This window comes from Ursus americanus, chromosome 3 (assembly GCF_024610735.1).
Source record: "Ursus americanus isolate L20-20 chromosome 3, mUrsAme1.1.p, whole genome shotgun sequence".
NCBI lineage: Eukaryota > Metazoa > Chordata > Mammalia > Carnivora > Ursidae > Ursus > Ursus americanus.
Window position 1 is genome coordinate 69,526,155 of NC_142129.1, and position 23,395 is coordinate 69,549,549.

At 37.2% G+C, this 23,395-nt stretch overlaps 2 protein-coding genes across 10 annotated transcripts in view; one reads left to right on the plus strand and one right to left on the minus strand.

The window, feature by feature from the left end:
• ANKIB1 (ankyrin repeat and IBR domain containing 1) overlaps nt 1-11,679 on the minus strand; it is a 165,207-nt gene extending 153,528 nt beyond the window's left edge. Inside the window, exon 1 of one of the 4 annotated variants that reach the window (XM_045793273.2) lies at nt 3,484-3,962. The gene's annotated coding sequence lies outside the window, so the exon portion shown is untranslated. Of the gene's footprint in view, nt 1-3,483; nt 3,965-11,636 lie in introns of those variants that run through there. The other 3 variants (XM_045793271.2, XM_045793272.2, XM_045793270.2) reach the window with 3 other exon arrangements.
• The window catches only part of KRIT1 (KRIT1 ankyrin repeat containing), a 39,986-nt gene continuing 20,969 nt past the window's right edge, over nt 4,379-23,395 (plus strand). Inside the window, exons 1-9 of one of the 6 annotated variants that reach the window (XM_045793279.2) lie at nt 4,405-4,508; nt 7,631-7,668; nt 7,901-8,029; nt 8,957-9,116; nt 13,370-13,462; nt 14,585-14,714; nt 15,937-16,180; nt 16,398-16,513; nt 16,738-16,881. In XM_045793279.2, coding sequence (XP_045649235.1) covers nt 7,928-8,029; nt 8,957-9,116; nt 13,370-13,462; nt 14,585-14,714; nt 15,937-16,180; nt 16,398-16,513; nt 16,738-16,881 — 989 coding nt within the window. In that variant the 5' untranslated portion in view covers nt 4,405-4,508; nt 7,631-7,668; nt 7,901-7,927. The other 5 variants (XM_045793277.2, XM_045793278.2, XM_045793276.2 and 2 more) reach the window with 5 other exon arrangements.

Here is a 23,395-nt window from a genome sequence, read left to right on the forward strand (position 1 = left end):
TATGTTAAAAACAAAACAAACAACAAAAACAGAATAACATGTTTAGAATACAAATGAGGTTTTTGGAGAAAATAGTTGACAGTGGAAGATCATCTTTTTAAAAAATGTGAAGAGGGTCTGAAAAATGATTAGACTGAACTATATCAAATTGCTGGTAAAGCATATATTCTAATAGATGAGCAAGATCATTTTTAAATCTGAAGGAATACATTTTCATTGCAGAAACCAAAACTCTCCAGACATTAGATGGTTGTCAAAATTAAACTCAAAAAGCTGAATAGATTTCATATAGCTTAACACCCTATCTTTCCTGGAGAATACACACATTTTTAAATATATTTTATAAGTTGTTGGTCCCATTGCTGAGCTAGAAAAAAAAAGTTACATATGCCTGAAGATCTATATTACAGTTAACCATAATGACTTCAGAACTGTCTTTTCTAAAGTTTCAACAACTATTGAATATTACATTGATAGTATATAATGCATGCACTTTAGAAAATAAATGATATTAATACCTTAGGAAATGAAAATCTATTCAAAGCATTATTAGAGAATTAAAAATTGCTATAACTATATTACAACTTCTTTTTTATGGAGGAATCTTAAGGTTGAATCTTCTCTAGCATATTATATGAGTAAAATAACATTCAGCATTACTTTAAATCAGAATCTGTATGGTTTTTAAACAGAGATAAAATATTTTTTAGGACTGTTGTAAGAACTGAATGAAATTATGTATATAAAGCATTTAGCACGGCGGCTAGTACAAGTGAAGCACTCGTAAATGGCATTTAATGTATTTATTCTTATAGAAAGGATATGAAACCCCCGAATACGATAAAGTGACTTCAAAACCTATTAGAGATGTCCGTAAAGGCAGATGGATAGAATCACAGTTAAACATCTAGACTGGCAAATTCAATGAGGAAAGCAACTGTAATTTATTTATACTTGTAATCCCAGAATCTAACATAGTGCCTGGCATACACAGTAGGCATTCAATAAAAGTTTACCGAAATTAAGTGAGTATGAAAGTATGTTATCTCAAAGCAAAAAAAAAAGGTAGTCTGAGATTGTCTGAAAAATAAACGTAAAGTCCAAAAATTATTATTCCCTAAGCAAGTCACTTTGAGAAAGGAAATAAAATACATCAGCATTTTTAAAACCACACACAGAAACTCTTCTCAGACTGGTCTTTTAAATAATGATTGAGCCACTTTCAAATCTGTTTTGGCAAATGTGTCACATATAAGTCTAATATTACAGAAAAGTATTTTAAAACTTCATCTAAATAAATGTGTTCATCCTCAGAGTAAAATTTCATCTAAATAAATGTTGTGTTCATCTTCAAAGCGGAAGAAAGCACCCAAAGCACTGAGGAATCTTTTCTAACTTCCATTCAAAGAGACTCAGATGAGCTTAATTCAAGTTCTTCCATCTATTTATATATGAAAATTGGCTTGAACTTTCACTTACAAGTACATTGTAAATACACAGATTTCACTTTCACAAGTTCAACTGCACACTCCAGAAAAGAAAGAGGAAAGAAAGAAAATCAGCTCTCTCAAAAGTGGGCAGTGCTATAGGAGTACAAAAGAGTAACTAAAAAAACTTTTGTCTCAGCAGCCACCTGTTAGAACTCATCCTTATGGCATAATCTGCATGGTTTTGGAACATTTTCATATTGAAAATTCAAAATTCCCAGTGCAGTTGGCAAGGGAAAAAGTGTAATATGAAAATACAGTGCTATTTTCCCCACACTACTTCTAAAGACAACAGGGATCAATAGACTTCAACAACAACAACAACAACAACAACAACAACAAAAGACTCTACCAAGTTATGGCCAATTACCTCACTCACATTTGGAAACTCATCAATTTTCTGAAAAGCAAAACCACACCTGTAATAATACACTCAACTCTGTACAGCACTTGGCTTCTGAAACAAGCCAATAAAGTATACTTCCAGACAGACAGTTGGAGCTACACCTCCTGAGCCTACTTCAAACTAAAATCTGTGAACAATAAAGTTACAAATCAAGTAACAGCTCCAAATCAAGTGCTAAAAGGTTTTGAAAACAACCATAAAAATCATTAAACACATCTACCTTTCTTAACACAATGACTATGTTTTCAGAAAAAAAATAAACCAAGGCTACCAGTTTACATCACAGAACAGTTTACAGAATAGTAGCAAAGAACTGCAATATGCAGACCAAAATTATTCTTAAATTATTATTTACTTCCTATAGTGCCCTGGAAAGTGTCATCAGCATGAAGGCATATTAAGAGCTATTGTTCAGTCACTGACAGCATTAGAATTATTTTTTAATCTAATTTCTGGAAAGTTCTGTAGTGGCAGTTTAAATAGCAAACTAAATTCAAAAAGAAAAAATGCCTAGCCTGAAATCTGGAAATACACATTGAAGACATTCACAGTTAATTTCTTTTTTTAAACTAAGAAGCAGTAAGGTCATAGGCACAAGTGTGTAACATCTGTAGGTGGCTGATCTAAATCAGTAAAAAACGTCTCTCTGAAATTAATGACAATATCTTACCAAATACAATCTGACATGATCTTTAAAAATCACTTTAGAGTTTTTAAACCACTAACAATTCAAAACCTTCCAATACAAAATTTTCCACATCATACACACACACATTCGTAAACTAAGAACTAAATGTAAATCCAAAACACTAAAAATCTAAAGACAGAAAAACAACGGAACTATTAGGCCTTTGTTTTTACATTCATTTCTTAGCTACTAGCAAATCTATTCTGGAATGGGTCTTCATTCCAATACAAGATTATTTAATATGCCAATTCCGTATGAATAGCTTGTGAGACTAATTCTTAAAACCTCTTCAGGAGACGCTTAATTACAGCTCTAGTTCCAATTTCCTGCAACTCAAACAGCAATGTACATTAAAGAGCTTATACACAGTTAAGAAGGAATTGGAATGAAGGTCCAGGGAGCGACCCATTCTTTTGTTTTGGTGGCAGACGCTGCAAAAATAAAGGTCCATCAGAGCTATCTGCACCTATCCCCACCCATTACAACGATGCAGAGCACTTTCATCCATCCGTTCAAGACCCTCTAGCCCACGAGATCCGCCGAACCCGTGGCTTTCCACGTCTCAAAAAATGGGCGGAGGAGGTTGCGAGGTCTGGGATATAGACAGAAAGAGAGGGAGGACACATCTTTGAGGACAGAGGGACAAGGAGATGCATCTGGTTGGGGAGGATGGGACGCGCCACTGAGACCTGCAAATTCGCTGGGAGAAAAGCCCCACAGGACCGACAGAGGGTGTTGCCTGTTCAAGGATAGGGATAGAGAGGGGTACAATTCTCCACAAGAGGAAGGAGACACACTAGTGGGAGACCCGTGAGGGCGTGAACTAGGCAGCGCTGAACTCGGAGCCCAAAAAAGGGTTGAGATAGCCTCATACACACTCGTACGGTGAAGATGAGACTTACGGTTACTTCCCAGGCTGAGGGTAAGGGTCGGGTGGACCCCGCAGCTATGCAGTTCTGCCACCGCCGTGGCCGCCTCTGCCTCTCGCGCTGAGCAGGTGACCTCAGGTACCCTCCCCGCCCCACCCACCCAGGCGGGCGCCCCCTCCTCGCCCGCCCGGGTGCGCCGGCTGGGCAGAGGCTGCTGGGGTTGAGGGTGCGCACTAGAGGCCCACGAGGAACACTTGCGTGAGACGGAGGCGCCCGCGACGAGGTTCAGACTGGGCGGGCGCCCCCCATCCCTCTCTGGCCGCCGCGCCGCCTCACTCAAGGGAGGGGAAGAGGGGGCGGTGGCTTTTGCCTCCGCCTCGCGGTCAAGTCCGGCTCATGCTCAAGCCTTGCGCGCGCGCACGCAGCCCGGGCCGTCCTCCTCCCCTCCCCCGCCGCCGGCTCAGCCGCTGGCGTGCTGGCCGGTGCTACCCCTGTCCTCGAGCCGCCGCCACCAACCCCTGACAGCCCAGCCCGCAGCCCCAGCGGGAAGCAGCAGGAACGGCAGCAGCTCGTCCGTCGACCCGGAAGCTCTTCCGCCGCCAACCGCGACGCTGCAAAGGGTGTAAACCCGGAAGTGATTTCCTCGCCCCGGTAGCGGCGGGATGGAAAGCAAAGGCCTTGGAAGACCTGGAGACCCCGAATTTTGGGAGAGGGTGATATCGTGCTGAGGAGCGAGGAGAGGGTAGGACGATAAAGAACTAGTCGGCAAGAGTTTCTCTGAGTCCAGAGACCGGGCTCTTGAGGCGCGTTTTGAGAAGCGCGGCCGAACACGTCTGGCGGCTTCTGGTGGCCACCAAGGGTTTTCCTGTTACAGGAAGTTAGGCCTGGCTGCTGGGAAACAGAAGGGAAGGAGGAATGAGAAAGCGGTGACGGCACCCCGCCCCGCAGGTGACTGTCCCACCCCGTGAGTTGAATGTAGCGGCCCCGAAGGTGCTCCGCCGCCCTCACGGGTGAGACGAGGAGGAGCGAGAACCAGACTCCAGCGAGAGAAAACAGAGGTGGGAGGCTGAAGTATCTCCACATCTAGTTTCTCCAGGCAAGGAATTTATTTCTTACAAGTAGTAACAAAGAAGCCAAAGCAACTCTTGGGGTGGCAGCTCTTTGAGCAAAGAGGCATGCACGTCTTTTCCTGGTAGTGGACGTTGATGGGTGGTGACAGAGGAAAAACTTAGGCAGATTATTTATTTTTGTCATTTCAGGGAAAGCTATTCACAACTTGTCATTCCAGCTCAACTCGCCTCTACACTTCTTTCCATCTTTTGAGGCTTTTGGCTTTCTTTGCTTTTTATTGGTGGTGTTTTTTATCTTCAAAAGAAATCTTTGATGTAGCTGGCCTCGGAATCTCACTCCCATTCCCTTCTCACTCTCTTGGAGAGCTTGTGTGCTTTCAGTTTGTTTGCAAATGCGTCTTTATCTCTGCATCTACAGTCTCTTAACTGCTTTGATGGCCTCATCTTATTTGGGGGAAATGCCAAAAATACAAGTATGTTTTTTTTAACAATATAAAAACAATTCGCTCCATGATCTTTGCCTCTTAACCCCATGCTACTGTATTAGTTGGTTCCCTTAGAATTGGGTTGCAGAACTACAGCAGCAGCTGATACAGAGCATATTCAGATACCCTAAGTATGAAATCATGATCCTCCAGATAACCTTAAATAACCTGGGTGTTCACTGTGGGATTTCATTTGGTTCCCAATGCCAGTTATTACTTAGTTCCTTCTCTATTAGCCGAATTCAGTGTAATTGCCTTCAAAAACAATTTGAAGATTATTAAATATCTTAAATTACAGAACAGAATGTCACTTAACAGAAAGAAAGTCTTTGAAAATTATCAGTGACACTTGTTGACCCTGGTGAGTGATGATTAATAGAATTGGAGGGGACAAGGAGAAAGCAAGCTGACTTAAAAGTAGCACGGATGGCTCTCTCCTATTCTACTTTATTAATATGTCCTCCTCTCTTTGTAGCAAAAGGATGATATTTTTATGGTCAGCAAATCCCTGTAGAGGAATTCTTACTGACATTTAGTCTCCATTTCTTCTTCTTAATGTTATAATGTTTTACAATAGTGAATTGTTCTAGGAGAATGTGGAAGGATCAAGTAACTTAGCTATTTCACCTCAGCTTTTTTTTTCTTCTATAAAATATGGATGATAATATCTACCTTCATTAGGTTTAAGGGGAATAAAATGAATTAATATATATAAAGCACTTAGCATAGTGTATAGCACATAATAAGCGCTGTAGGTGTTAGCTATTCACATTATTTTAAAAACATTAAATGTTATATTCAGAAAACAAAAGCAATAAAAACTTAAGGACAACTTGATAAAATCACTTTGGCTGGAGGGAATAAAATATGCTTTATCAATGATTTTCAACTATGTGGACAGAAAGGTTTTGTGGGTTTGGCTTGGTTTGGTTATTTAAAGTTGACATGGGTTTAAAAGATTGAGAACCATTGCTTAAGGGTGGAAGAAGGTGGGTCATTTTCTGTCTCACGAACATTTTACAGAGACCTAAGATAATGTCCTATTTCTTTGTTTTTATTTATGAAAATACACTTTCTGATCATTGCTGGTAATTTCTATTGGCATGTACTTTGCAAACTGGTAAATCCTCTTGTCAGCTTTGACTTCTGCTTGTTAAATTTACAATACCCATATTCACATACTGAATCTTCTCTTTTTTTCTGGTGTAAAAGGCTTTAGTTTGTTCGTCAGTACTCAATATAGCAAATGATTTTATTGAAGATACAATTTATGTTTTGTTAAACAGGACTGTCTGGTATAGCAAAGAAATGTTAACAAGCCTGCCCCATGGGGACTAAATGACATTTGCACTCCTCCTCTTTCCCAGTCATAGTGATAACCAGAAATGTCCCTACATAGTTTCAAATGATCCCAGGTAGGGTACCCCAATTGAGAACCACTTCTGCATATTTTAAGGCCTCATTGCTTGGAACATTATCATGTATACCTAAGCATTTTTCAGAACAGAATGAGCCATAACAAAATGTCACCTATTTCCTACACTTAGTCATTTGAAACTTTATCTAAAATTCAGTCTAAACATATTGCTAACTTTAGTACTACCTTTCTCTATTATTTTTAGCTTGTTATTCTTTTCTAGTCCCTCTGCATGTGTTTCTGCTTTAGCAGTTTTGCCTTGATATATTAGTAACTTTTATTCTTCTCCTAACTTAAGCCTTTGTTTTCTTCTTTCATGTTACATGGAATATGTATATTTCAAATATTCAAGTAGGAATATTTCTTGAAAATCAATTGTTAGAATCTTTCAGGGATATGTTTACATTAAATGGTATAAAAGCAAAATACCATAATCCTCACGATTATGCCTTTTTCTATTAATCATATTTGTTTATCTTTTAAAAGCTGAGTGTACTGTGGAGTACTAAATATTCCAGAGAAATGATGAGTTAAAATTAATAAAGCATTTTCCCAGATTATTTTTTAAATATAAGTTGATAGCACAGGAATTGATTGCTTTAAATTGTGTTTAGAAAACTAAGGATTACTTGATTTCTCTTTTAGGTGCTTAATAGAAAAAAAGGTTTGTTTAATTGTGCTACATTTGTTATACGGTGTATTCACAATACAGTGTCTTTTTTTTAAACAAGGAAGGTAGTGCTTGAAATACAAATGCTTGTTGGAAATTCCTCAATGGATACTTAAAATTAGTTTGGGGGGAAAAGTGTGTGTGTGTGTGTGTGTGTGTGTGTGTAAAATATATATTAGGGAGAAAATGTTGGAATTATCTAGGGAATTGATAATGGAAATGGGAAATATTCGTAAGTCAACATCAGAAAGATTTTATCCACCGACCACATGTTTTTGACTCTGTGATAGGTGTCTCCAAGGAAAGTTATAAGGTATACTTTAGCTTATCCAAATGTCAAATATCAAAGTTCTTTCTAAAGATTTTGGAAAGAATGTCAATGGCAGCTGCCTATTTCCCGCTTCCAGACTATTAACAATATGACATTTACTTGTGTTATTTATGGAAAATAAGTGTGTAGTATTCCAAATCACTATTTCAGGTCATTATTTGCTTAGTATTTGGAAGACATTTTATAATCATATCACTTTTTTTTTAGGTCCAAAAGGCAGATTCTTATGCTGTTAACATACAAAAGTATGTATCTCCAATAAAGTTTTTTTACCTTTCACAGAAAAGGAAAAAAGGACCAAGAGGAAATCTGAAAATTATAAAGCTAAGGTTTTGAATAGTTCAGGATTAAAATACAGTCATCTCTGGCTTGCCTTTTAGGTAGTACATATATTCCAAGATAGAAAAACAAACATGTTATTTTAAAAATTGTTTTTTGAAGTGATTATGTTGATTATATGTCTTTTAATATTTCAAGGGATTTCTGTGTTTGTTTGGTAAAGCAATGGGAAATTCAGAAAACATAGAAGATGCGTATGTTGCTGTTATTCGTCCAAAGAATACTGCCAGTCTCAATTCTCGGGAATACAGAGCTAAGTCATACGAAGTGAGAACAACTTACTAACATTTGATTTGCTACCATTGAATGCCATTTTCATTTACATAAAGTCTTATCATATCTTCTAAATTCTTGTTGACAACCTAGATCTTGAAAAGGTAGAATTGATGCTCCTAGATCTCTGCCCATCACTGTCTTTTTGTCTGTTGCATGCCTTTTGACCATTTTTCTATTGATTGATAGGTATAAATTATTAGATATTAAAAGTAGTCCTTTGAGTCTTCCTTACAACGTATAGATTTAGTTTTAGTACAATTTATGAAATGGCTCTCAAAAATTAAAGAAAATTTGCAGAAGTCCGCTCATTCCAAATTCCAATGTAAATATTGTTCTTGGTTATTTCCCTAAAGAACTCTTTTTAACAGTTCATTTTAAAATATCTTTGTACCTTTAATTAAAGTTTTAAGCAATTAAGTTACTTCTCTGTAGTCCTCAATTTTATTAAATATATTAGTAAACATGATTGAAGCCAAAACCCCCCCAAAAAAACCCTAAAACAGAATTATCTTTTCTATGCAACAGATTCCAAGCATCATAGAATACTTCTAACCTAACTCCAACTAATTTCTCTAACACTTTGCTCAAATTGCTTTTTTAAGGTTAGTTATCTGAAACCTATTAAAGGATATTGCAGAGGCTCTCAGGAGGCTGCTGCTTCAGCAGTGCTCTGGTTTACTAGTTCTCAATCCTGGCTGCACCATTTAATCATCATTAAAACTTCCAGTACTGGGGCCACACTTCCCAGACATTCTGATTTAACAGGTCTAAGATGAAGCTAGACATTGCTGTTGTTCTAAAAGCTTCCCAGGATATTCTAATATGAGGCTGGAGTTAAGAAAGACTTCTGGCTTATTATATTCTAGGGCAAGTAAACTTTATTTTAAACCTTCTTTCTTTAAATTTTTCTCATCTAAGATTTTGTTGCATGAAGTTCCTATCGAAGGACAGAAAAAAAAGAGAAAGAAAGTTTTGTTGGAAACTAAACTTCAAGGCAACAGTGAAGTAACACAAGGCATATTGGATTATGTAGTAGAAACCACCAAACCAATTTCTCCTGCAAACCAGGGTATTAGAGGTAGGAAACCTTTTTTTTTTTTTTAAATAGAGTTTGCTTTAAGTGCTTGTAGAGAAAGATATTTTTAAAAATATATTAAGATCAGTTTCTTTTGGGTTGCGTGGCTACCTCAGTCGTTAGAGTGTGCGACTTTTAATCATGGAGTTGTGAATTCAAGTCCCATGTTGGGTTTAACATTACTTAAGAATAAAATCTTTAAAAAAAAGAAAGGGGGGTTCAACTTCTTTTTATGTTCCCTTCCATTTAAAAAAAAAAAAACCTGAGGGGTGCCTGGGTGGCTAAGTCGGTTAAGTATCCACCTCTTGGTTTTGGCTCAGGTCATGATCTTGGGGTTGTGAGATCCAACTGCCTCCTGCTCCACACTTAGCAAGGAGTCTACTTGAGATTCTCTGCCTCTCCCTCCCCCCCCACACCCCACTTTCACGGGCATGCACTCTCTCTCTCTCACTCTCAAATAAATAAGTAAAATCTTCAAAAGAAAAAAACTTGAAAAAGACTCAGAAAACTTCTTTTAAGGTGTAGCAAAGCCCTTCAAGAAATAACTTGACTACGGGGGGCCTCGGTGGCTCAGTCAGTTAAGTGTCTGCCTTTGGCTCAGGTCATGATCTGGGGTCCTGGGATCCGGTCCCACATTGGGCTCCCTACTCAGCAGGGAGCCTCCTTGTCCCTCGTCCTCTGCCTGCACCCCCTACCCCAGCTCGTTCTCTCTCTCTCTCAAATAAAATCTTAAAAAAAAAAAAAAGGGGGCGCCTGGGTGGCACAGCGGTTAAGCGTCTTCCTTTGGCTCAGGGCGTGATCCCGGCGTTATGGGATCGAGCCCCACATCAGGCTCCTCTGCTGTGAGCCTGCTTCTTCCTCTCCCACTTCCCCTGCTTGTGTTCTCTCTCTCGCTGGCTGTCTCTATCTCTGTCAAATAAATAAATAAAATCTTAAAAAAAAAAAAAAAAGAAAAAGAAAGAACTTGACTGTAATGTTTTTTTAAGATGAAAAATAGTTAAAAAAATTGCAGTGTTAATGATTTGTTCAGTAGAGATAGGAAACCAAAGAATGGCTTGAAAACAAAGAGAAAATATAAATCGCTTTTGCTAGAGGTATAGTTCTCTAGTTAAGTATCTTTGAACTACTATTTTTATTTCTCTACTTCAGGACAGGGGAAACTAAAAACCTTGCTCCGTAACTAAGTGAAAGTTAAGATTCATGGATTAAAATCCTATAAGTTGCAAGGTAGCAGAGGTTTCTTCCTGTTTAGTCACAGGAAGAAGACCCTTTTCAAAGAGCCAAACTGAATTACTGAAGCATTAACCTTGAAAGGTTGAGGCCGCATTTAAAATATTAGGTAATATATAGCCTAGGAAACTGTTTAAAAATTAATGATAATTTTCTCAGGCTGTAGCCTCATAAGAAGTGGGTAGCAGTTAAAAGTTAGAGAAATTATAAACTATATCCAAGATTCAGGCATTATTATTAAGAAGCTAAAGCTAATTTCAGTCACATAGCTATTGAAAACAGTTGTTCATAAGGTAAGACATACCTCTCTATGCCTACTTTTTGGGTTTTTAAAACTTATTGTTTTTTTTTGTTGTTAATCTTTCTACAGATTGTCTAATTCATCTGTTTTAGTAAAAAGTCTTTGTTGCAGAGATAGGGCTGAATCCTGTGATTCGAGTTATTATTTTGGGTATTTGTTACGTAGAGATAGCTAAACTGTTAGCCTCTGATTCATAATTTTTGGAGGTATCATTCACCATTTTTTACCTTTCCAATAGGTAACCCTCCCCAATAGGGCCCGAATGGTTGGAGCTCTAGCATTATAACTCAAGATTAAAATAAGTTACTGCATAAATTTACAGATCTTTGGTATAAATTCCGAGTCCCACAAAGAGAATCTCCTTTTCCTAATTATCAGATTGACTTTTTAATAAAATGATCTATAGCTAAAAAGGGGACTATCTTTATGGGTGATCCAGGCATGTAAATGGCTCTTTTTGGATGCCACAAATTTGTCGGTCTTTTCTACCTCAGTCTGGGCCTTCTCTGATAAATTTTCATCTAGACTTGTTTTACTATTGCTAAATTGTTATAGTAGTCAGCATATATCCTGAGATCAAATTCCTGAGACATATATCCAAATCACATATTTGAGCTAAGACAGACCAGTCATAATTTGCTATGAATTAGCCAAACTCTGTCACTTGGTCCATTCACCCAGAAGGGGGATGGCAGTGGTGTCAGTGTTAATAAAAATGTCCTCTGGCCCAGAGAAAGGGGTAGTACTCTTAGAAGATTTTCTGGCAGCTTTTAATAAAAGAAATTAACCAAACTAATTATATTAATAAGCTATACCAGATCCTGACTATCCTATTTCTTGGGTTTTCCTAAGTATGAAATATTTCATAGAGTAATAGGATTCCTTATATAAGCATCACATGAAAATCACAAATGACTTTATAATAGCAGTGGTTATACCTTACCTTTTTGTGCAGTGGCATTGTATCGTTTGTAAAGCGCCACCACACTTACCTATTAATGAAATTCTGAAATTGGTCCTGTGAGTTGGTATATGGTCATTTTCACATCTGTAAGTGGAAATGCACATATAGGTTGTTATCAGCTAAAATCATATTTCCATTAGTAGAGGAGTTAGGACAAGAACCCTCATTTCCCAGCTTGTAGTCAGTGCTTTTATTTTCCCCCCCACAAAAGATCTCATTACATCTATAATTTACAAAGTAGGCAGTTAAACAGTGGGTCAGAACTGGGTTTAGGGATGCAGCAAGGCAGAAAACATTAAGTGGGACAAAGCCTCGGGTTAGACAAAAGAAATTGCCTCTGAAATGAGATGTTATTCTGTATCTAACACTTATATTTTCTACAAATGTCCAATTTGTAAAATAATTGTTTGGGGGCTGTAATAATAATGGCCTTGATAATCACAAATATTGACTATTATTTTGTACATAAGTGAAGCTGCTTGAACTCTTATATTATCTACCTGTCCATAGAAGGCATCCAGCCAGGCATTCCTACTTGGGTCAGGAACAAGGTTCTATATCTTGGAGTGGGAAGATTGGAAGGGTTGACGAAAATCGTGGCAAAAGTGTCTAGATGAGAGGTTTTCAAGTGCATGACTTGATGGTTTTTATTTATAGCCCCCTTGCGGCCAAATCAGGAAAAACAGACTAAGAGTGGAGGTTACAATTCAGAACAGTAGTTCGTAGCCCAATCAGATTTTAACAAAAACTGAAATTGAAGGGGTACCGAGGTGGCCCAGTTGGTTAAGCATCTGCCTTTGGCTCAGGTCATGGTCCCAAAGTTCTGGGATTGAGCCCCCTGTCAGTCTCCCTGCTCAGTGGGGAGCCAACTTCTCCCTCTCCCTTTGCCCCACCCCCCTGCTTGGATGGGCTTGGATGCTCTCTCTCTCATGCTCTCTCAAATAAATAAAATCTTAAAAAAAAAAAAAACTGAAATTGAGGGTAGAAGTTGAATGTTAAATGAAGAGCTACTAAACTTTAAGACTTTGCAACATATGGGGCACCTGGGTGGCTCAGTCGGCTGAGCATCCAGTTCTTGATTTTGGCTTAGGTCATGATCTCAGGGTTGTGGGATCCAGCCCCAAATCAGGCTCCCTGCTCAGCGGGGAGTCTGCTTCTCCCTCTTCCTCTGCCCCTCCCCCCTTGTGCTCGAGTGCTCTCACTCTCTGTCTCAAATAAATAAATAAAATCTTTGAAAGAAAGAGAGAAAGAAAGAAAAAAGAAAGCAAGCAAGTGAGCAAGCTTCTCTTCTAGTGAGTCAAGACCAGGATCATAAATCTACTGGTTCATTGTCTACAGAATGATTTGCATTAATCTCAGAATGAACAGTTTTTATTAGGGCATATAATAAAATTGGTTGTTTATATATTTTAACTCCTCTTAATGCTGCCTTTTAAAAATTTTTCTAGTTCTCCAAAAAAAAGGGGGGGGGCAAACCAAAAAACACTCTTAACAATAGAGAACAAACCAATGGTTACAAGGGGAGGTGGGGGGTGGGATGGGCGAAATAGGTGAAGGGGTTAAGAGTGTACTTATCTTGATGAGCACTGAGTAATATATGGAACTGCTGAATTGCTATATTGTACACCTGAAACTAATAACAACATTGTATGTTAACTGCACTGGGATTAAAATAATTTTTTTTCTAATTCTCAAGGTAATTTATAAAATTTAAAAGCTCATTCATTATTTTTATCTTTACTGATTTTTAAAAATGGTTAGGAAAGCGAGTGGTACTAATGAAGAAATTTCCTCTGGATGGGGAGAAGATGGGAAGAGAAGCAGCATTATTTATTGTTCCATCAGTTGTCAAAGGTAAAGAGTCTAAGTTTTATGAATCTTTATCTAATTTAGATGCTAAGTTAAAGTCTACTGAGGAATTTAGTAACTTGCATTCATACTTACTACTATAATACTGTTTTAAAATACTTATTTTTCAGTTAGTAGTTAAGATGAGGAAATTTATTACTTAAAAAAAGGTATTTGATTTCAGTGTAATATTCAGCCTTCTGGACTAAACAGTAATGTTTTTGTTTCTGGTTTTAAAAGTAGAATAAAGAAGTGAGGAGGGAAGCATAGTTGAAATTAAAAATTTTCAGGTTATAATAAGGGATTTTTTGAAGGATATGACTAGAAATAGATGTTTCAGTACTTTGGAACATTAACAGACTATGATCAGGACCTATCTGGTATTTGGCACGAGAAAATGTTAATAATAGTTCTAAAATACTCTGCCTAACAGCCTTGGTAATATTTAAAGAATTCAGATCCGATGTCAAAATTTAATTTGAGCCTTTAACATCCTGGAATAATTGAAAAATACTAAATTTCAGTGCAGACCTTGCAGCCTACTAATTTTGTGCCTTTCGGCAAATCACCTGTAAGCCTCAGCTCTATTTGTAAGATAGGTATCTGCTTCTACTAGGTTCATTGTGCTGGAAGAATTCAATGAGGATTTAGATGTGAAAACCACTTTGGAAACTTTAGAGTACTGACTATAAGGCAGTAATAATACTGATGATAAATTAGTGACCCAGTCTGGATATGCCATCAGCATGCTGCTGACACAGTACTTATATGTATTTTATTAGCCAGCTCTAGCATTCCAGATATATATATATTTTTCCCCAGCCATACTTAGGCTAAAAAGTACAATATTTTAAGTGGTGTTGGAAATCTTATTATCAGAGTTTTACAGTATTGTTGAAGAAGAGAAAGAGGAAACAATTTCTGCAATCCTCCAAAATATAGGTCTTCTAATTCCAAATGGATAAGGTCACAGAACTGGTCATCAGTTTAATCAAGGTCTTCTATATCCAAATCTAAGACAATTCAAGTTACACTTAACTACTTTTTAAAATATACTATAGAATTTTAAATGAAAAACATGCAGTTGTAAACCTTTTATATGATGGCATTTTTCATTTTCTTTTTCAGATAATACTAAATATACATATACTCCAGGATGCCCAATTTTTTACTGCTTACAAGATATTATGCGAGTCTGTAGTGAATCCAGCACTCATTTTGCTACACTTACAGCAAGGATGTTAATAGCTTTGGATAAGTAAGAAATGCCACTAAAAATATGTTTTTAATAAATCCAATACAGGTTCATAGTAGAAATTAGCTCTGATAGAACAGAAGAAAATAATAAAATTAATAATATACATATGTAACACACGTTAAGTTTTTGAAGTACAATATAAAAATGGAAAGCCCCAAAGACAAAATTGTCCTGGTTTGCTTGCAACAACTAAACTTTTTTCAAAAATGACAAAGACCGTCCTGGATTAAGAATTAAGATTCCTTGTTACAAAACTAGATTTAGTTTTTTTTGTTGTTGTTGTTTTTTTAATTTTCAAATTGAGTTACCACTGCCTTTATATCCCCTCCTATTCTGCACTAGTTCCCTTATTTCCATCCTTCCTCCACTATTTTAATAGAACTAATTATGTCTTTAAAAATAGTTAATCTTAGGAAACAAACTGAGGGTTGCTGGAGGGGAGGGAGGTGAGGGAGATGGGGCAACTGGGTGATGGACATTGGGGAGAGTATGTATTGTAATGAGCACTGGATATTATATAAGACTGATGAATCACAGACCTGTACCCCAGAAACAAATAATACATCATATGTTAATTTTAAAAAATAGTTAAATAAGTGAATGACTGTGTTGCCTGGGTGGCTCATTTGGTTAAGCGACTGCCTTCAGCTCAGGTCATGAACCTGGAGTCCCAGGATTGAGGCCCCCATTGGCCTCACTGCTCAGCAGGGCCTCTGCTTCTCCCTCTGACCCTACCCCCTCTCGTGCTCTCTCTCTCTCTCTCTCATTCTCTCTCAAATAAATAAAATCTTTAAAAAAAATAAGCTAATTACTAAATTTCTCTTTGTTTTCCCTGATTCTGGGTCAAATGGCTCCTCAAGTTGTTCTGATAGATTTAGTATTGAGTTACTCTTAGCAGTGAACAAGCCTGTCATGCCTTTGTCCTTCTGTAACTACAGAGCTAATGTCCTGCCCATCTCAGCGGTTCTGATTTTAAAAGTACTTCATGTTTTTTGAAAGGGTTTTTATTATAATGGTATATGCATTTTTTAAAAATAGTTTGCTGTGTCTATTAACAAAACTTTTATTATTAGTAAATGAAGTACTTAATGAACACTAGTTAAAAATTTAAAAATCTGAATGTAATATTAGAACGTATCACATCTCAGAGTTTGATGGTCTACTTTTTTCGTCTTCGTTTTTGAACAAATACTTCTGTGACTTCTTCTTTCTATTTTGCCAGGTGGTTGGATGAACGTCATGCACAATCTCACTTTATTCCAGCTTTATTCCGACCTTCTCCTCTTGAGCGGATAAAAACTAATGTCATAAACCCTGCATATGCTACTGAATCAGGTCAGACAGAAAACTCACTACATATGGGCTACAGTGCACTAGAAATAAAGAGTAAAATGTTAGCCCTAGAGAAGGCAGATGCTTGTATTTACAACCCTCTGTTTGGATCAGATCTTCAGTATACAAACCGGGTAAGAGTTGAGTGAATTTTGGCTCTGATTTCAAAAGACATTTTACCTGAAATATAATTTTTTTCTAAAGTAAATGTACCTATTACTAATTGTAAATGTTAAGATGACAGCTAGTTAGTTGTATTTAATTAGTTGTATTTAGTTGTATTTATATCTATTGAAGTCAAGTATCTAAAGCTCTTATGGGGATTTTGTTTTTTCTGTTTTCCCTTTTTAGGTAGATAAAGTGGTAATAAATCCATACTTTGGTCTAGGAGCTCCAGACTACTCAAAAATCCAAATTCCCAAACAGGAAAAATGGCAGAGAAGCATGAGCAGTGTCACAGAAGACAAGTACTGTTTTGGCTTTACTCCACATTGCTTTTTTAAAACTTACATTATAATGTTAAAATATTGTTTAAAATGATATATGTAATTAGTATGCAGTGTAACCATTGCATAAAAGATTTAGTTTGCAGCTGCTAAGTGACATATGGCTTTCATAGATATGTTTGTTTTGAAACAATCTGAATTTCAACAGTGCTTTAAAAAAAAATTTATCTGTTTTTAATGATCAGGGAACGACAGTGGGTAGATGACTTTCCTCTCCATCGAAGTGCCTGTGAAGGAGATTCAGAATTACTAAACCGCCTTCTCAATGAAAGATTTTCAGTCAACCAATTAGATAGTGACCACTGGGCACCCATTCATTATGCATGCTGGTAAATGGATTACTTTTTTTTTCTTATAAGGAATGAATCTTTAGTTATAAATGTTAGTGCTTCTTTTCAGAACTGTTGTCATTCCAGCCACTTTTTCTCTACCATATTTTGCTTTACGGGCTTCCTATTTAGATCTTTGATTACTGTTTATATGTACCACTGTTCAGAATTACAAGGTCTGCCCCATGGGAAAAGTATCATTGGTGTTTTAGGCATTACCAAGTCATCCTGTATAATAGCTGATGACTAGCAAGTGTCATTATACATCCCTAGGTCCCTTATTCACCCTTGTAATTTCTATTGTTTTGTATTGGAGTTACATTAAGTCTGTTTACCCTTACTATAAAATTTACATGAGGTAACTACTTATGATTTGACATCGATCATGTTAGAAAAGTATCCATTAAGTTCTGTGGGAAGCTGTGGCATCAAGAAACTCCCCAAAGCCTTCATTAGAATGAATCTCATTCTTTATTATTTTTTTTCTTTTTTAAGAGGAGAGGGATTAGCTCACAAGACTGGGGTTAGCTGTTTCCACTAGTTGCCCATCGTAGCTCTTGCTCTCCTACTCTTCCTACGTAATAGTAACTCTTCCCCTCAGCTGAGCTGAGTTCTTGCATTTGTGTTCGTAGCGGTAGTTAACTGTCAGCTATAGTTTATCCTCTAGAAGGGATGTAATGAAGTTATTTACCATTATTTCTTATGAGAAAGTTGCTTTTGACTTATTGTTTAAACTGATCGTCCTTGGCTAGCTTAAGAAGTGCCTACATTATTCACTGCTTGTTAAATGTCCACTAATTCTTAGCTGAGCAACATTTAGCAAGATACTTCACATCTCTGTATCTCAGTTTATTTACCCATATGTAAAGGCGTCAATTAGATCATTGCTAGAGTTCTTTCCAGCTCAAAATTCTTTTAATTTCACTGATTCCAAAATTTGTGATCCTGTAGCTAAATATAGTTGCTTTTACTATCCATCTTTTCTCCCTTAAAAATATGCTGTTTCCCTAAAAATATGCTCCTTTATTCAAGAAATATATGCTCTTGTATTCAAGAAATATGCTTTTAATTTTTTCCTGTTTCCTTAAAAATAGGCTCCTTTATTCTGTAAGTGTGTTCTTAATTGTTTTCCCGTTAACATGGAATTTTCTACTCATATTTGGAGTTACCCTAAATCTTTTTAAACTGAACTTGTAGTTGTTTCTTCAGATTACTAGTAAATAATGGTAGCAGCAGCAGTACTGAAAGAAATCACATACCTTACCTGGAGCTAAACAAAAAGTACATTCTGGAATTGGGAAGACAGAAGCAGAGAATTTTAGTTTAGGAATCTCAAATTTATATTTGGTTAATATTGTCCTTTTTTTGTGGCATGGGTTATTTTCTTTTCTAATAAAAGAATGGTAACATTTTTTAAGAATGGTAGTATTTTTAAGTACATAGTATGTAAAAACAGAAGTATGGTATTTAATGTTCTTTGAAATGTCCTTAGGTTTCAGTCCTAATAACTCTCATTTCCTAAAAGTATGACCTTTGGCAAGTTATTTAATGTCTCTAAGGACCTCTGTCTTCATCTATGAGATGGACTTAATAATAGTACTTTTCTTAAGATTAAAGGAGAAAAGGCAAATAAATGCTTTGAGGATACCTAGCACATAATAAGCACTCAATAAATGTTGACTGTTATTATTAAAGTATTGTAAAAATTTAAAGACTTTTATGTCTAAATCTGAAATTCATAATCCATAGTATTTTTAATTAGAAAATCTTACTACTACAGTATACCAAGGAAAAGTGTTTTACCCTTTGACAAAATTAATTCTGTCAGTTGGAAATAACTAAGTTTAATGTACCAGGAGTAATATGGATCACCTTGCAATACTTTTAATGAGATGGATCATTTGATTAATGTGAATTTGAATGAAGACCAATATAACCATTTAGTAAGAACTTAACTTACTTTATCTTGGAAATGTACCTTTATTCACTAATTGGTATAAGGATCAAGGAGGGGAATAGTAGGCCATCTCATTAAGAGACTGAGATTTGGAGACTATCTTAATAAGCTTAGACAAGATGTTTTACCTCTCTTGGTCTGTTTTCTCATCTTTAAAGTGAGGGTTTTCACACTGAGATACCACCTTGCGCCAGTTAGAATGGCAAAAATAGACAAGGCAAGAGACAACAATTGTTGTAGAGGATGTGGAGAAAGGGGATCCCTCCTACATTGTTGGTGGGAATGCAAGTTGGTACAGCCACTCTGGAAAACAGTGTGGAGGTCCCTTAAAAAGTTAAAACTTGAGCTACCCTATGATCCAGCCATTGCACTACTGGGTGTTTACCCCAAAGATACAGACGTAGTGAAGAGAAGGGCCATATGCACCCCAATGTTCATAGCAGCAATGTCCACAATAGCTAAATCGTGGAAGGAGCCGAGATGCCCTTCAACAGATGACTGGATTAAGAAGTGTGGTCCATATATACAATGGAATATTACTCAGCTATCAGAAAGAATGAGTTCTCAACATTTGCTACAACGTGGACGGCACTGGAGGAGATAATGCTAAGTGAAATAAGTCAAGCAGAGAAAGACAACTATCATATGATTTCTCTCATCTATGGAACATAAGAACTAGGATGATCGGTAGGGGAAGAAAGGGATAAAGAAAGGGGGGTAGGGGCGCCTGGGTAGCGCAGTCGTTAAAGCATCTGCCTTCGGCTCAGGGCGTGACCCCGGCGTGCCGGGATCGAGTCCCACATCAGGCTCCTCCGCTGTGAGCCTGCTTCTTCCTCTCCCACTCCCCCTGCTGTGTTCCCTTTCTCGCTGGCTGTCTCTCTGTCACGTAAAATAAATAAAATCTTTAAAAAAAAAAAAAAAAAAAGAAAGGGGGTAATCAGAAGGGGGAATGAAACATGAGAGACTATGGACTCTGAGAAACAAACTGAGGGCCTCAGAGGGGAGGGGGGTGGGGGAATGGGATAGGCTGGTGATGGGTAGTAAGGAGGGCACGTATTGCATGGTACACTGGGTGTTATACACAACTAATGAATCATCGAGCCTTACATCGGAAACCAGGGATGTACTGTATGGTGACTAACATAATATAATAAAAAATCATTAAAAAAAATAATAAAAAAAAAATAAAGTGAGGGTTTTATTAGATTGGTGGTTCTCCCACTTTTTGTTGTCAGGACTGCCTTTCACTCTTAAAAGTTACAGGATCCCAAAGAATTTTGTTTATGTAAATTATATCTAATGTCATTTAACATGTTAGAAATTATGCCCAAAAAACATTTTAAATATTAATTCATTAAAAAATAACAATAAACATAGTAACATAAATAACAATTCTATGAAAAATACCATATTTTCTGAAATAAAAAAAATTAACAAGAATAGTATTGTTTTACATTCTTGCAAATCTCTGTTCTCTAGCTTTAGAAGATAGCTGGATTCTCACATCTGATTCTGCCTTTAATTTGTTGCAATATTATACGGCACATGGCTTCTAGAAAACCCCACTGTACACTTAGAATCAAAAAAGAGTTTAAAGGATAAATAACATCTTAATATTATTATGAAAATATGTTTGATCTAGAGGATACCCTGAAAAGACTTCAGGGATTCTTAGGGCTTCCCAGATCACTCTTTGAGGACCAACCACTCCTAACATTACTGCAAGCTTTTAAAATTCTCATATTGGTGGCCACATACCTGAAAACTATCCTTTACTAGAATCACCATTTTCCAAAACTATATAAGTTGGCTTTCTCCCCATATGGGCAACTTACCAGCCACTCAGTAAATATTTCACTGACATCACATATTCTGTGACCTTTCTCAAATCAGTGTCTTGTGTCTCTGATCCTATTTTTAGGCTTCACGTTATTGTTAGAGAGTGTTTTAGAACTATGATGATTTGAATCCCTTCAAATTATCCCATCTTCACTGTAGCTTAGCCATCTTTCCTCTTTGTTTCATTCATCATGTCAGCCTTTTAGTCCTCCCCTGTGAGCTATTCTGAACCTTTCTACTCTTAAGCACTTAAACTCCCACTACTTCCTTTCTCTACTCTCATCGGATAGTTTTACCTCCTATTTTCAAAGAAAATTGAAGCCATCGGAAATGTCCTTCTCTGTCGTTTTGTTCTCATCTCTCTCTTGTATCATGGGGTATGCAAGTAAAAATCCTTGTTTACCATAAATTCACTCTCTCCTCTGCACTTTCTTTTCTCTTGCCTTCAAGCATACATGGTTCTCTTCCTCTTGAAAAGAACATAAATTTGACCCTGCTGCTTCTTCTGGCCACTGTCCTGTTTCTTTCCTTCCTTTCACAGCCAGACTTCAAAGGTGAGCGGGCTATACTCACTACTGTCTCTTTTTCACTCTTCATGAACCTTCTTGAACTTTCCTGAGTTTTTAATCTCTTTCCCCGCTCTACGGCATTAATACTGTTGACCACCCCTTCATTCTAAGAACAAATTGGAGTTGAAGGGGCATAATGGAGCTGTAATAAAGGTCAGTATGAATGCAAGATATTACTGTTACATTATCATTATTATTGAAATACTGGCTTCCATTCTGTGACCTAAGCATGTGTTGTGGTATGGAAACTGCTATACTAAGATTGAGAAACCTGGATTCTAACATTGGCTAGTAACTAGTAACCATGGGACCTTTGGCAAGTTACTTACCTGGTTCAAGCTTCATTTTTCTTAACTGTGTCATAAAAATACTTCTGCATGCCTTATAGGTTGTTCTGAAGATTATATTAAGTAATTATATAAGAAAGTACCTTGAGGGGCGCCTGGGTGGCACAGCGGTTAAGTGTCTGCCTTTGGCTCAGGGCGTGATCCCGGCGTTCTGGGATCGAGCCCCATGTCAGGCTCCTCCGCTGGGAGCCTGCTTCTTCCTCTCCCACTCCCCCTGCTTGTGTTCCCTCTCTCGCTGGCTGTCTCTCTCTGTCAAATAAATAAATAAAATCTTAAAAAAAGTACCTTGAAAACTTCAAAGCATCACACAAAATGTACATTTATATTATTTTTATTATTTGAATTGCTGAGAAGTATCTTTACCTGTCCTGATTGTTTTTCAAGATGTATTTCATTGTTCTAAGATACTCATTTTTCATTTTTCATATTCTCCCAGCCTTTTTTTCTTTTTTTTTAAGATTTTATTTATTTATTCGTCAGAGAGAGATTGAGCAAGCCAGTGAGCAGGGGGAGTGGCAGGCAGGGGGAACGGCAGGCAGAGGGAGAAACAGGCTCCTGGCTGAGCAGCGAGCCTGATTCGGGACTCCATCCCAGGACGCTGGGATCATGACCTGAGCGAAGGCAGACGCTTAACAGATTGAGCCACCCAGGTGCCCTAAATTCTCCCAGCCTTAACAGTAATTCTTTTCAGTTAGATGAATTTGCATATTCTCAGGTAGATACTCCAAGCCTTTGCCTTCCTCCCGAGTACTAAGCCTGCATTTTCAAATGAACAGTTTAATCACTCTCTTTTTGTCTATAAGGCAGTTTAGAGAATGCAGAGACAGCGTACTACTTACCCTCAAGGAATTTCCAGGCTATTAGAGAAGATATGCATTGGAGAAGAGATACAAATAGGGGTGAAAGTAGATAAGTCCCATAAAAGAAGCAAGATAATGCTACATGTAGTGGAACTATAGAAGAGGTAGATTTTAAACTGTTTCAGAGAAATAACAGAATTTAATCTAAACAAATGAGGTAGGGAGAACAGGACATCTCAGGAATAGCAAAGAATGTGAGCAAAAAATCAAATGATGAGGAAAGGGTAGCATACAAGTGGCAGGTTCACGGTATAAGAAGGGTATGTAGAGGGGAAGAAAGGAAAGTCGATGGCAAATCAGATCACTTCTAAAGATGTGTTATTTTCCCCTCAAATGTACCATATCTGAAAGCAAATTTCCTTTCCCCTTTCTCCCATCCCACCCATTTATTCACAAACAATGAACTGCTTTTCCACCATTGCTTCAGATTGCAGCCTTACTTAAGTCTTTGGCTCTGATGAAATGGTGGACTCAACTATGTCTGACGCATGCTTTGTACTCTTTGGGGTCCTTGCTTTGCTTACTCCTTTCCCCCCTACCTAAAATATTTTCACCTTTCTTCAACATCTCTTTGGTTCCTTCCTACTTAAAGTCTACTTCAGATTGTTCTATCAAAACATTTTAGGGAGTCTTAGACTAAAGTCCTATCTTTTCTGACATTTTTTAAAGCATTAATTATATACTGTTTTGACTTGACAAATACGTAGCGCCTATTATGTTGATTGTTACCCTAAACTGTTACTTAAATTTTACAGCATAATGTAACTTATCCCATGTTTTTGTTTTACCTCTCTTATTACATTGTAAGCCTTTATTAGAGCAGAGACCATGTATCTTATACAACTGCCCGACACAGCAGCAACATATCCTATTCTGTCTTTGGGCCTGTTTGTAGATCATAGGCCCAAGTGAAAGCATTATGAAGTTTCTGATTCTGAACCT